This window comes from Rutidosis leptorrhynchoides, chromosome 4 (assembly GCF_046630445.1).
Source record: "Rutidosis leptorrhynchoides isolate AG116_Rl617_1_P2 chromosome 4, CSIRO_AGI_Rlap_v1, whole genome shotgun sequence".
In the NCBI taxonomy this organism is placed as follows: Eukaryota; Viridiplantae; Streptophyta; class Magnoliopsida; order Asterales; family Asteraceae; genus Rutidosis; species Rutidosis leptorrhynchoides.
The window spans coordinates 484,874,164-484,889,514 of record NC_092336.1 but is presented as its reverse complement, the minus strand read 5'-3'; the positions used below and the strand labels follow the sequence as shown (position 1 = coordinate 484,889,514).

At 37.9% G+C, this 15,351-nt stretch overlaps 1 protein-coding gene across 1 annotated transcript; it reads right to left on the bottom strand.

Moving 5' to 3' along the window:
- Positions 1–5,560: 5,560 nt before the first annotated feature.
- Positions 5,561–8,994, bottom strand: LOC139844607 (E3 ubiquitin-protein ligase AIRP2-like). The gene is made up of 5 exons (XM_071834839.1): positions 8,602–8,994; positions 7,113–7,275; positions 6,903–6,969; positions 6,526–6,763; positions 5,561–6,423 (listed from the first exon to the last, which is right to left on the bottom strand). The coding sequence occupies exons 1-5, from the start codon at positions 8,688–8,690 to the stop codon at positions 6,213–6,215; spliced, it is 768 nt and encodes a 255-aa protein (XP_071690940.1). The 5' UTR covers positions 8,691–8,994; the 3' UTR covers positions 5,561–6,212.
- Positions 8,995–15,351: the final 6,357 nt, after the last annotated feature.

Genomic DNA, 15,351 nt, shown 5'->3' with positions numbered 1-15,351 from the left:
AACCACACAACTCGGTTGTTTGATGTGACGCAATTGTGGCAACCCCTCCCTTCGTAGGAAACTTAATCAAGCCATGCACCACCGATGGTATAATGTTAAAACGTCGTATGAAATTTCTCCCAAGCAGCGCATTGTACCGCGAAGTTGAACGAACCACATAAAAGTCAACTAACTCATGTCTGACCAACTGCGAATTCTTATCATCTGCGAGCTCTATTATTAGCTCTATCCGGCCTAGCGGCCATGAGCTTTCTCCGGAGAACCCAGATAGCGTAATATCAGACTGGCGTAACTGCGTTTTAACTTCTGCAGGGAGGAAACGATAGCAATGCTCGTACATAATGTCAACGCCACTCCCGGTGTCAACATGCATGCGTTTAATTTGTATTCCGCAAGTAGGGATGCGACACTTGATGATAATGGGCTCGTTAACTGTGCCGATTGACATTACAGGAGGAAATTTAATTGGGAGAAGTTCCCAGTCCTGGTGATCATTGTACTTTCTCCGCTGGCTAACTTTCTCTGCGTCGACCATATTAATGGTTAAGTCGGCGTTTTTTGTTTTATCAACTTTTTGCCATGCGAAAGTTTTAGCCTTCGACCCCTCCTCTGCGGCTTTTCCCTTGTTCTTCTTAGGTGGTTTTAGGTGATCCAATTTACCTGCGCGCAGTGCCTCAAGCACTCGTTCCATCAAGTTCTTACATCGATTAGTGTCATGACCGTAATCATCATGGAATTCACAATACTTTGTTTTATCCCGCTTATCAAATTCTGTAAGCGGAGTTGGAACCGCAAAGGTCGCACACACTGGTTCGGTTGCCAAAATTTCCTTTGGTGTTTTAGACAAACTTTTCAGCAGCGCATAGTTCTGATTATTGATGTCGCGCTGGTTACTGTTTCGATAATTGCCACTTGATTTCCCTTTATCATTTCTGATAGGACCACCGCTAGGATACCTTCCGCGAGAGTTACTTCCGCGGTTTTGATCACGCGATCGATCATCATCGTCTTTCCTTTCATTGCGCGAGCTGGCGGTGGGAATATCTTTATCTTCGCCACTCCACATATAATCATGGCATTCTTTAAGTGCTTCAGCATAAGTTGTTGGCACCGTATGGCGCAAACGCTTGACCAACGTTGGGTGACGCTCTGAGTTTATACCATGTATGAGTCCGAAAATTTGCTGCTCTGGCTTAAGATCTGGTATACGCAGATACTCATTAGTATATCTTGTGAGAAATTCACCCAAAGATTTCTTGGATTTCTGCACAATATCATGACTTTCGATATGAGTGCGTTTGTGTGGCCTCTGATTCTGATATTGCACCAAGAACTTCATCCGCAGATCCATGAACCCGGATATGCTACCCGATGGGAGTTTATTAAACCATTCGCGAGCAATGCCCTGCAGCGTCATGGGAAATATCTGACATGCAACCGGATCCACCCAACCTTGGGTGCGCATTGCGCCTTCGAAACGCTGCAGGAAGTCATCCGGATCAGTTAAACCATTATAAGTACCCAGTGTGTGGGGTATCTTTGGCGCTGATGGAAACGGATATGCAGTTATATGCGGAGGAAACTTATCAAAAGTAGTTGGTAGCTCAAAAGGTGGTTTAACAGGGTCACCTTTGAGCCCTGCGAAGAAACGCTTCATCATATCCTGAACAAAATCAGGTTGCGAAAATAGGTGGACCATGTCAGGAGGTGCCGCCTGCATAAATTGGCTTGCGAGATTCGCCTGCCCCTGAATATTTTGCCAAGGTTGCCCCGGCGTTTGCGGATATAACCATGGCTGATGCGTTGAAAAAGAAGGCAGGCTTGCCGGCGCAGAGTATACGGGTAGCTGAAAAGGTGCCGAAACATGTGGCGCAAATGCCTGTGAGACCTGAGGATATGCCGTTATAAGTCCAACCGTATGCGCAGTGCTTTGCTGCTCTGCGGTTATCGGCGTCCAATGAGAATTGACATCTGGAATGACACCGAACCCCCAACTATTAAGTAATGCCTGCGCATCCGCAGGAGTCAAAAACTGCGAAATTGGACGCGGTGGTTGCCAAGGTTGCAACGGTGTAAACGATGAATTCTGCTGAACACTCTGCGTCTGCAGAGGGATTGAAACCGTGGTACTATAAATAGGTACCTGGTCGCAGCATACCACATGCGGGCCTACTGTTTCACCGCTAGCGCCTATCAAGATGACCCTTGGATCCACCGAGGAAAAATCCAGCCGCGTGGTTGTGACTGGTGAGTTTGCCCTTGGCGGTGTAATCCCATATGGATATATCGGCTTATACCTCTGAAAAGGCTCGCCGGATACAGGTGAAGGATATGGCGCGTATCCCGCCCCCGTAGTCATAGCTTGCGTCTGTTGATTACCAGACGGTGTATTTTGATTATCTGTTTGAGTACGTTCCGATGAGTCCCCGGAATTCATGATACTGTAAAAGAAAAAATTCAAAAAATTTGTGAATAATAAGTCTTATAATTTAAAACATTTTTTTTAAAAGAAAAAGCAATTAAACAGTCTTGAACTAGTTCGACTCTCAATGAAAGCACCACTTGATCATGCATACATTTTTCATAGGGTCAATATGCCTGTTCAATACGTAAAAAGGGGGGTTTAAGGATCTTAGAACAAGGCTCTCCGGTCCGGCTACCGTGAATAACCCTGGCCGACATGATGATGTCGGCGGGGTGGCCAAGTGATTAAGTCCACCTTCGATAACGGTCGTTGATCAGAAGGCCCCAAGCAAGGTTGTAGGTGCTAGCAAATAAGAGACTAACCTGTAAACCTTGGAAAGATGTACGATGATAGCTTATTGTGCAGTGGGTGTTGGTTACGTAACGTGATTGTCGTGGTTAGAATGATAATTAGGGTTTGTATATATAGGCAAACCCTAATTCTAGAACCATCCGAGATAATGGTAATCCCTTCCATAACCAACTCCCCCGAATCACGGATATAATTATGGAAAAGATACTTACTTGAGGACCAAGTAACCGCCGTACCGGGAACAAAGGCATTCGATACGAATCCGCATGCCGCATGCCGCATACCACATACAAAGTACACGCATACGCATGCTAGCGAGTGCCCGCATACGTATATATTGCGCATGCGGGTTGCGGTATCATTAAAAGAATTAACAGATAAGCTCAACAACATTGATATTCTGTGAAAAGATGAGATGCCTTGTGAAAGGGTTTTAAAAGTCTCATGATAGAAACAAAAACAGATCAAATTAAACATTTACCATTCATCTTCCCTTGGACCGGCACCAAACCAAAAGTGTGGAGTGATTCGGACTTTTTTTTTTCTTTTCCTTTCCGAAAAATTACATTGTATAAAATTTGAGAACACTTCATCAAAACGATGAATGTCCAAAAGAAACATACAATCCGGCGGAGAAGAAAGAGAAAAACGAGCTCAACCTAAACCAAGCACTAAGCATAACAATTCGAACTAACACACAAAACGGGACATCAAACAAAATAACAATAGCAAACTAAAAACACTACCAAAAGACATACGTTAGAGAAAATGAGAGTGGGAATATAAAGACATACGTTATGTTCCCACCATGGCCCAAGTGAGAGAGTGGTGTCATAACATAAAACACTACAAAATAACGTATCAGTGGGAACAAAAAAGATAAAAGAAAAAGTGAGAGTGATGTCGGTGTTCAGAATATGTTAGAAAAAAATGGAAGACAAATAAAATAAAGTTGTGTTAAATATCGAAAAAAAACCCGAAGTCCATTTGAGACTTTGACGTGGAACGGCGAGAGCGAATGCCTAGACAGAACGGTAGAACGCCGGATCTCGGCGTTCTCAAAGTGGAACTTTGAAAAAATGGGGTGCAATACCGTCACTCTCGTAGTCTTGTTGCACTCTTGTTGCTCTTAGTGCCATTCGATATAATCTAGACATATTTTCAATAACAGTCAACTGAAAGCGTTGTAAGTTTGAAAGCGTTGAAGTTACTGATAAATTGATAAAGCATGCACTTCAAATGCTACAATCCATGTATTTAGGGGAAACAAAATCACTCTCATATATAGGAGTTAACAAAATACATAGATTACTCACCATCAGTTTATTAACAGATTCTGTTTTCGATGACCAACCAATATCAAACCAATCGACCTTTCTTGTTCTTGATTAAATGAACATAACAACATTAATAAAAACTGATCAAGACTTCATAATCCAAAAACTAATCTAAAGTTTCAGGTTTAGCTCTAACATAATGAAGAAATTCAAATTAATCTCTCTTCTTATGATTCTTTTCATATCCTTAGTTTTTTATCCTGCATTTGCACATAAGAAAGAAGAATGTGATTGTGAAAAACGTCGCCACCGAAAACCAAAGCCTCCACCGCAGGACCCGCAACCACAACCTCCACCGCAGGATCCACAACCACAACCTCCACCAAAAGACCCGGAACCAAAGCCCCCACCGCAGGACCCGCAACCAAAGCCCCCACCGCAGGACCCGAAACCAAAGCCCCCACCGCAGGAACCGAAACCAAAGCCCCCACCGCAGGAACCGAAACCAAAGCCCCCACCGCAGGAACCGCAACCAAAGCCCCCACCGCAGGAACCGCAACCACAACCCCCACCGCAGGAACCGCAACCCCCACCGCAGGACCCGCAACCACAATCCCCACCAGAGGACCCGCAATCACAACCCCCACCACCTGAGGACCCGCAACCACAACCCCCACCAGAGGACCCGCAACTAAATCCCCCACCAGAAGAGCCGCAACTAAATCCCCCACCAGGAGACCCAAAACCAAAGTCCCCACCACAGGATCCAATGGACGAGCCGCTAAAACCAACTCCATTCCATGACATATACAAAGGTCGTTTCTCAATCGTGTATGCTTTTGGCGATTCATATACCGACACAGGGAACGCTCAATTCATGGGTAGACTCAGTCTATCATTTTCGGGCTCTCTGAGCTCGCCGTATGGTTCCACCACATTCGGAAAGTCCTCTAACCGCCTATGTGATGGCCGGTTAGTTCTTGATTTTATTACGGACTCTTTAGGATTGCCCGTCTTACCTCCTTACCAATCAACCTCGGCAAACTTTACAAATGGCGTAAACTTTGCCATTGCTGGAGCCACGACTCTAGCCGGTGACCTTTTGTCGAAGTTTGCTAGACTTTTTCTATGGAAAAGCACACCCTTAGGTATATGGACTCAATTGGATTGGTACAAAAAGTTTCAAGTAGATCACATATGTAAAGGGCTAGATCAAAAAGCATGTTCGGAGAAATTGAAAACAGCATTGTTTTGGGTCGGGGAAATTGGAATCAATGATTATTCTCGAGCAGTTGGATCCACGATTCCACTTCGTACCATAGCCAGGTCCTCGGTTACATATACCACAGAACTTGTCCGGGTACGTATTGCAAATAATATTGGTACACAACTATTAGACTCTTAAAGTGTGCACTAGCTAATATTTCTTGCAACAGACATTGATACGAAACGGGGCAAAAAACATAGTCGTTCAAGGCTTACCGCCAATCGGTTGTCTGCCGCTAGACATCTCCATAACTCCGATAAGCATCCGTGACAGATCAGGGTGTTCACCGATTGTAAACGCTGTAGTAGTAATCCACAATCAATTGTTGCAAGCCAAACTAGAAATGTACAGAAAACTGTACCCAGATGTTACAATCATATATGCAGATTCTTGGAAAGCATACTACGCCATTGTTAACAACCCGCAAAGTTACAAGATTCGAGAAATTCAAAAAACGTGTTGTGGTTCTTCCGCAAAACAAGACGGCACAAATTTCAATATCCAATCGTTATGCGGGTCTTCAGGTACTTCAGTATGTGATGATCCAAGCCAATATATTAGTTGGGATGGTATTCATCCTACCGAATCTATGAACTATCATATGACCGATCAATACATAAATCAAGGATGTTGTAATCCACCATTCGAGCAGCTAATGAAAAACTAAACTCCCCCGTTACATACCCGTTTAGGCCAACCCAAATTGCCGCCCCGAATTATCAAATTAGGAGGGCGGAGTAATGTATATATTAAACAAGATCAAATTTGTATTTTCATGTAACAATTTGAAGGAAATATAGTTACAACCGACCTCTATTTACATTTCAAGGGTCAGCTTTTTGTTATGTTTTCTTCTCAATGGTCACCCTCTATACAATAAAAACTCTACACATTATATTAAGTACTCGTAAAACATAAAGAAAAGGGCATCCGACGAATCTTTAGGGAGATTATTTATGTATAGATAAAAACGCACCAAATCCTCCTTCGAAACAAGATCAGCGTCAATAACTTCGTCATCACATGTGAGTACCCATAAATCTCGTGACATTACTCTCTTTATGTTACCCCTGCAAAACGGGCATGATGCTGCTCTTGAGTTCCTGCAAATTCGAAAAGGAAGGTATATAATTAATGACATAAGCTTCATGTGTTGAACTAGTGTTTTATAAAACTCATTGCTTCACAAGTTTCGGTAAAATTACCAATCGCGATAACAGTTGATGCACATTGCATGGCAGCAATTAGGTAATACTATTTTGGTGCAAGGTTCTAAGCATATTCCACATTCATCTTCTCGTTCCAAATCAACATTAGTGAACCCATCTTCTTTTACTAGTTTCTTTTGGCCCGATACCACTAATGCCGAGCTCTCTTCTTTAGGCCCGTTGTCCAACTCGACTAAATCGTAATGCAGCCTTCTAAGAGTTGGAAGTATGATGGCTGCTTAGAAACAAAGAGAGGATCGATCACGAACACACACAAAAGGGCACAATTCAGTTGTTCATATCAAATGATTTTTTGTAGTAACAATCAGAAGGCCTTTTAACAAGTAAAAGATGGTAAAGATACAATGACTAACCGTAAAAGTCACTCACGGTTGCCTTCCTACCATGTCTTGAAATTTTAGGTCTACCATCGGTATATACCTATAAGAAAGATAAGTTTATTGATAACTTATATCATGCTATATTCATTTAGCGTGTTTAGCCTTTTATTATCGTCAGAAAAACAATATGTATTTGTGTTGTAAGAGGTATGCATTTGAAATGAGCAAAATCAAAGAACTTACCTTATAAATGATAACATTGAATAGATTTAAGTATCTAGGCAGGAGACACATGCAAGAAGAATCAATCCATCGTAGTAAGAACATAATTAGAGGAGTTAACTGATCATGAACTAATTTCATTTGAAATCGTGCACCATCTTTGTTTCGAGGAATTGCTGCAGCTCTGTAAGAAATCATTGGAAAAAAAAAAAAACAAAAAAAGAATTAGCATATGAGATAAAACTAACGTGCCATTTGATATAACTTTTTATAAAAATGATTCGGGTGATTTAGGAATTACAGATGCACTTAAGTTGACTTTCAAGTTTTGACTCCTTGACACGTTTCCTTTTTAGTCGACATTTTCGATTTTACCAGTTAGAGATGGAATGCAACCCTAATTGACTCATACAAAGACAAGCTAGTCGGATCAGCTACCTCTACCCACAACCATACCTTATATGTGAGTCACAGAAACTGTTTGATGAGAAAAACATATAAAATGATGGGATAAATGAACTGTTTAATGAGAAAAACATATAAAATGATGGGATAAATGATATATTTCCCAAAACAACTTAAAATTTATGTTTAAGAGCATCCAACTCGAAATTAAAATAATAAAATCTGATTATTATGTCAATAGTAATGATACCATACGTAATCACCGTGACACCGTCTAGTTCATTATATTGAAAATGTGAATCATTCCATCCAAAACTGACCCTCTTTCTGGAAAAGAAAAAGATTTCTAAAAAAATAATATCATGTTCAAATATTCAAGTCATTGTCAGCATATAACCAACTCCATCATAAAATAAATCAACTTCTATTTTAAGAGCAACAAGTTAAGTTATACCTAACTTTGTTTTTTGACAATATTATTTTGTTTGAATAGAATAAAAGATTTTAACTATTAAAAGATTGAATGAACCTTGATTTAGACTTTGGAAATGAACCCTTGTTTCCTCAGAATAAAATAAATATGGAAAAATAAATAATTAAAAATATACGAGTTTAAAATAAAATACTCCCTAATAAATGATATGAACGAGTGTCCCTGTAGAATGCAGTCCTATTCATTTCTTAATTCCATTTTAAGAATAACTAAAGGTAATTTGCTATGAAAGGCCTAAAGTCAAAGGAGCCAAGAACAACATATATGTTCAAATACATAAGATTTTAACAAGCCCTATTCTTGAGTAATCTAAAAACAATCATTTATGGATGCAAGCAATTTTGGACCAAAATTTCCCTATGTACTTAAACTCCCAAAAATCAGTTTATTTCATCATCTCCGTACCAAAAATTCCAACTTTAAGAACTAATTCTCAAGAATCCCTTGAAATAATTATACTTTTCACCTCCCCATATATAAAGTTTCAATCTTTAACTTAAGCTAAACAATAAAGACCGAAACCCAGTATCAACGACTTTAATTACAGAAAACAAATCCTTAAAAGCAGACCCATATGAAAAGAAATCAAAAAAGATTGAAACTTTGACTTACAAAGCATTAGCATGTTGTATATCAGCCTCAATAACCTTCAAAGAATCTTCATAGGAAGACCTCCCAAGTGGGTAATACATCATATCCATCTTCTTTAATTCTTCAACTGTTTATTTATCTAATTTTGTGTTTTTGGAAATAGAAATTAGGGTGAGAATTGAAGTTTATGTTCTTAAAGGTTCTTTCTTTGATCCTTCACAAGAAATTAAAATAAACCCCAGATAGATGGGTTATCAAGTCTTTCAAAGATTGCCTTAAATAAAAAAGGGGGAAAAGGCTTGGAAGAAAAGGCAAAGAAAAGGGGTTCTTATCCTATTGGGGGGTGGCTTTGAGTTGGACAGTTGTTTAATGAGAGTCATCTAGATTACTGCAAAATGTGGTTAGGAAGGTGTTAGTTGAGTTTTATGGGTTTGTTAAAAGATGCTTTGGTGACTTCTAACCATCAAATTGTTAATTAATTTTTGATTCTTTGATTTATTTGGGTATTTGTGGAGTATTATGCTTACAAAAAATAAATGCATTTATTGCAGGTATATATATATATATATATATATATATATATATAGTGGTCAAGAGGGAAGTAACTGAAATGTCCCGTTCTTATTGATTAAAAACGTTCCATATTAATTGATTTCGTTGCGAGGTTTTGACCTCTATATGAGACGTTTTTCAAAGACTGCATTCATTTTTAAAACAAACCATAACCTTTATTTCATAAATAAAGGTTTAAAAAGCTTTACGTAGATTATCAAATAATGATAATCTAAAATATCCTGTTTACACACGACCATTACATAATGGTTTACAATACAAATATGTTACATCGAAATCAGTTTCTTGAAAACACAATATCATACAAACATGGACTCCAAATCTTGTCCTTATTTTAGTATGCAACAGCGGAAGCTCTTAGTATTTACCTGAGAATAAACATGCTTTAAACGTCAACAAAAATGTTGGTGAGTTATAGGTTTAACCTATATATATCAAATCGTAACAATAGACCACAAGATTTCATATTTCAATACACATCCCATACATAGAGATAAAAATCATTCATATGGTGAACACCTGGTAACCGACATTAACAAGATGCATATATATAAGAATATCCCCATCATTCCGGGACACCCTTCGGATATGATATAAATTTCGAAGTACTAAAGCATCCGGTACTTTGGATGGGGCTTGTTGGGCCCGATAGATCTATCTTTAGGATTCGCGTCAATTAGGGTGTCTGTTCCCTAATTCTTAGATTACCAGACTTAATAAAAAGGGGCATATTCGATTTCGATAATTCAACCATAGAATGTAGTTTCACGTACTTGTGTCTATTTTGTAAATCATTTATAAAACCTGCATGTATTCTCATCCCAAAAATATTAGATTTTAAAAGTGGGACTATAACTCACTTTCACAGATTTTTACTTCGTCGGGAAGTAAGACTTGGCCACTGGTTGATTCACGAACCTATAACAATATATACATATATATCAAAGTATGTTTAAAATATATTTACAACACTTTTAATATATTTTGATGTTTTAAGTTTATTAAGTCAGCTGTCCTCGTTAGTAACCTACAACTAGTTGTCCACAGTTAGATGTACAGAAATAAATCGATAAATATTATCTTGAATCAATCCACGACCCAGTGTATACGTATCTCAGTATTGATCACAACTCAAACTATATATATTTTGGAATCAACCTCAACCCTGTATAGCTAACTCCAACATTCACATATAGAGTGTCTATGGTTGTTCCGAAATATATATAGATGTATCGACATGATAGGTCGAAACATTGTATACGTGTCTATGGTATCTCAAGATTACATAATATACAATACAAGTTGATTAAGTTATGGTTGGAATAGATTTGTTACCAATTTTCACGTAGCTAAAATGAGAAAAATTATCCAATCTTGTTTTACCCATAACTTCTTCATTTTAAATCCGTTTTGAGTGAATCAAATTGCTATGGTTTCATATTGAACTCTATTTTATGAATCTAAACAGAAAAAGTATAGGTTTATAGTCGGAAAAATAAGTTATAATTCGTTTTTGTAAAGGTAGTCATTTCAGTCGAAAGAACGACGTCTAGATGACCATTTTAGAAAACATACTTCCACTTTGAGTTTAACCATAATTTTTGGATATAGTTTCATGTTCATAATAAAAATCATTTTCTCAGAATAACAACTTTTAAATCAAAGTTTATCATAGTTTTTAATTAACTAACCCAAAACAGCCCGCGGTGTTACTAAGACGGCGTAAATCCGGTATTACGGTGTTTTTCGTGTTTCCAGGTTTTAAATCATTAAGTTAGCATATCATATAGATATAGAACATGTGTGTAGTTAATTTTAAAAGTCAAGTTAGAAGGATTAACTTTTGTTTGCGAACAAGTTTAGAATTAACTAAACTATGTTCTAGTGATTACGAGTTTAAACCTTCGAATAAGATAGTTTTATATATATGAATCGAATGATGTTATGAACATCATTACTACCTCAAGTTTAGTAGGTAAACCTACTGGAAGTGACAAGAAATGATCTAGCTTCAAAGGATCTTGGATGGCTTGAAAGTTCTTGAAGTAGGATCATGACACAAAAACAAGTTCAAGTAAGATTTTTACTCGAATTAAGATAGTTTATAGTTATAGAAATTGAATCAAAGTTTGAATATGAATATTACCTTGAATAAGAAAGATAACCTACTGTATATAACAAAGGTTTCTTGATCTTAGATGATTACTTAGAATGGATTAGAAAGCTTGGAAGTAAATTAGTAAACTTGAAGGGATTTTTGAAGTGTTCTTGAAGTGTTCTTCCTATGATGATTATAGCTTGATTCTTGAAGTGATTTTTGATGAAGATGATGATTAACTACTGGAAAAATACGTTCATAATAGTGTGTGTGTGTGTTGAGAGAGAATTAGAAAGAGAATTGAAAGTGAAATGGAGTGAATGATGAGTGGTAATTGGTGAGTGGTGAGTGGGGTTAAAAGGAGTTCTAGTTAGTTGACTAGCTCATGGTAGAAGTTAAAATTGATTAGTCATACATGACATAATCAAGAGTGGAATCCCATGCTAGTTCCTATTGGTATATACTCATAGTAAGTATGTTTTGAAGCTGTGTATAATACGGGTAAGAATACGACTAGAATTCTTGATGAAAGAAAAGAATGGAAAAGTAACTGTAACCATTTTCGTTAAGTATGAGTGTTTTGATATATGTCTTGAAGTTTTCCAAAAGTATTTTAATACATCTAAATACACTACATGTATATACATTTTAACTGAGTCGTTAAGTCATCGTTAGTCGTTACATGTAAGTGTTGTTTTGAAACCTTTAAGTTAACGATCTCAATTAATGTTGTTAACCCATTGTTTATTATATCTAATGAGATGTTAAATTATTATATTATCATGATATTATGATATATTAATATATCTTAATATGATATATATATATATACATTTAAATGTCGTTACAACGATAATCGTTACATATATGTCTCGTTTCGAAATCCTTAAGTTAGTAGTCTTGTTTATATGTATATAACTCATTGTTAATATACTTATAGAGATACTTACTTATCATAATCTCATGTTAACCATATGTATATCCATATATATATCTTCATGTCGTTTTTACAAGTTTTAACGTTCGTGAATCGCCGGTCAACTTGGGTGGTCAATTGTCTATATGAAACATATTTCAATTAATCAAGTCTTAACAAGTTTGATTGCTTAACATGTTGGAAATATTTAATCATGTAAATATCAATCTCAATTAATATATATAAACATGGAAAAGTTCGGGTCACTACAGTACCTACCCGTTAAATAAATTTCGTCCCGAAATTTTAAGCTGTTGAAGGTGTTGACGAATCTTCTGGAAATAGATGCGGGTATTTCTTCTTCATCTGATCTTCATGCTCCCAGGTGAACTCGGGTCCTCTACGAGCATTCCATCGAACCTTAACAATTGGTATCTTGTTTTGCTTAAGTCTTTTAACCTCACGATCCATTATTTCGACGGGTTCTTCGATGAATTGGAGTTTTTCGTTGATTTGGATTTCATCTAAAGGAATAGTGAGATCTTCTTTAGCAAAACATTTCTTCAAATTCGAGACGTGGAAAGTGTTATGTACAGACGCGAGTTGTTGAGGTAACTCAAGTCGGTAAGCTACTGGTCTGACACGATCAATAATCTTGAATGGTCCAATATACCTTGGATTTAATTTCCCTTGTTTACCAAATCGAACAACGCCTTTTCAAGGTGCAACTTTAAGCATGACCATCTCTCCAATTTCAAATTCTATATCTTTTCTTTTAATGTCAGCGTAGCTCTTTTGTCGACTTTGGGCGGTTTTCAACCGTTGTTGAATTTGGATGATCTTCTCGGTAGTTTCTTGTATAATCTCCGGACCCGTAATCTGTCTATCCCCCACTTCACTCCAACAAATCGGAGACCTTCACTTTCTACCATAAAGTGCTTCAAACGGCGCCATCTCAATGCTTGAATGGTAGCTGTTGTTGTAGGAAAATTCTGCTAATGGTAGATGTCGATCCCAACTGTTTCCGAAATCAATAACACATGCTCGTAGCATGTCTTCAAGCGTTTGTATCGTCCTTTCGCTCTGCCCATCAGTTTGTGGATGATAGGTAGTACTCATGTCTAGATGAGTTCCTAATGCTTGCTGTAATGTCTGCCAGAATCTTGAAATAAATCTGCCATCCCTATCAGAGATAATAGAGATTGGTATTCCATGTCTGGAGACGACTTCCTTCAAATACAGTCGTGCTAACTTCTCCATCTTGTCATCTTCTCTTATTGGCAGGAAATGTGCTGATTTGGTGAGACGATCAACTATTACCCAAATAGTATCAAAACCACTTGCAGTCCTTGGCAATTTAGTGATGAAATCCATGGTAATGTTTTTCCATTTCCATTCCGGGATTTCGGGTTGTTGAAGTAGACCTGATGGTTTCTGATGCTCAGCTTTGACCTTAGAACACGTCAAACATTCTCCTACGTATTTAGCAACATCGGCTTTCATACCCGGCCACTAAAAATATTTCCTGAGATCCTTGTACATCTTCCCCGTTCCAGGATGTATTGAGTATCTGGTTTTATGAGCTTCTCTAAGTACCATTTCTCTCATATCTCTAAATTTTGGTACCCAAATCCTTTCAGCCCTATACCGGGTTCCGTCTTCCCGAATATTAAGATGTTTCTCCGATCCTTTGGGTATTTCATCCTTTAAATTTCCCTCTTTTAAAACTCCTTGTTGCGCCTCCTTTATTTGAGTAGTAAGGTTATTATGAATCATTATATTCATAGATTTTACTCGAATGAGTTCTCTGTCCTTCCTGCTCAAGGCATCGGCTACCACATTTGCCTTCCCCGGGTGGTAACGAATCTCAAAGTCGTAATCATTCAATAATTCAATCCACCTACGCTGCCTCATATTCAGTTGTTTCTGATTAAATATGTGTTGAAGACTTTTGTGGTCGGTATATATAATACTTTTGACCCCATATAAGTAGTGCTTCCAAGTCTTTAATGCAAAAACAACCGCGCCTAATTCCAAATCATGCGTCGTATAATTTTGTTCGTGAATCTTCAATTGTCTAGACGCATAAGCAATCACCTTCGTTCGTTGCATTAATACACAACCGAGACCTTGCTTTGATGCGTCACAATAAATCACAAAATCATCATTCCCTTCAGGCAATGACAATATAGGTGCCGTAGTTAGCTTTTTCTTCAATAACTGAAACGCTTTCTCTTGTTCATCATTCCATTCAAATTTCTTCCCTTTATGCGTTAATGCAGTCAAGGGTTTTGCTATTCTGGAAAAGTCTTGGATGAACCTTCTGTAGTAACCAGCTAGTCCTAAAAACTGGCGTATGTGTTTCGGAGTTTTCGGGGTTTCCCACTTTTCAACAGTTTCTATCTTTGCCGGATCCACCTTAATACCTTCTTTGTTCACTATGTGACCGAGGAATTGAACTTCTTCCAACCAAAATGCACACTTTGAAAACTTAGCGTACAATTCTTCCTTCCTCAATACTTCTAACACCTTTCTCAAATGTTCACCGTGTTCTTGGTCATTCTTTGAGTAAATAAGTATGTCATCAATGAAAACAATGACAAACTTGTCAAGGTATGGTCCACACACTCGGTTCATAAGGTCCATGAACACAGCTGGTGCATTAGTTAAACCAAACGGCATGACCATAAACTCGTAATGACCGTAACGTGTTCTGAAAGCAGTCTTTGGAATATCATCTTCTTTCACCCGCATTTGATGATACCCGGAACGTAAGTCAATCTTTGAATAAATAGACGAGCCTTGTAGTTGATCAAATAAGTCGTCGATTCTCGGTAGTGGGTAGCGGTTCTTGATGGTAAGTTTGTTCAACTCTCGGTAGTCGATACACAACCTGAATGTACCATCTTTCTTCTTGACAAACAAAACAGGAGCTCCCCACGGTGATGTGCTTGGTCGAATGAAACCACGCTCTAAAAGTTCTTGTAATTGGCTTTGCAGTTCTTTCATCTCGCTGGGTGCGAGTCTGTAAGGAGCACGAGCTATTGGTGCAGCTCCTGGTACAAGATCTATTTGAAATTCAACGGATCGCTGTGGGGGTAATCCCGGTAATTCTTTCGGAAATACATCGGGAAATTCTTTTGCAATGGGAACATCATTGATGCTCTTTTCTTCAGTTTGTACT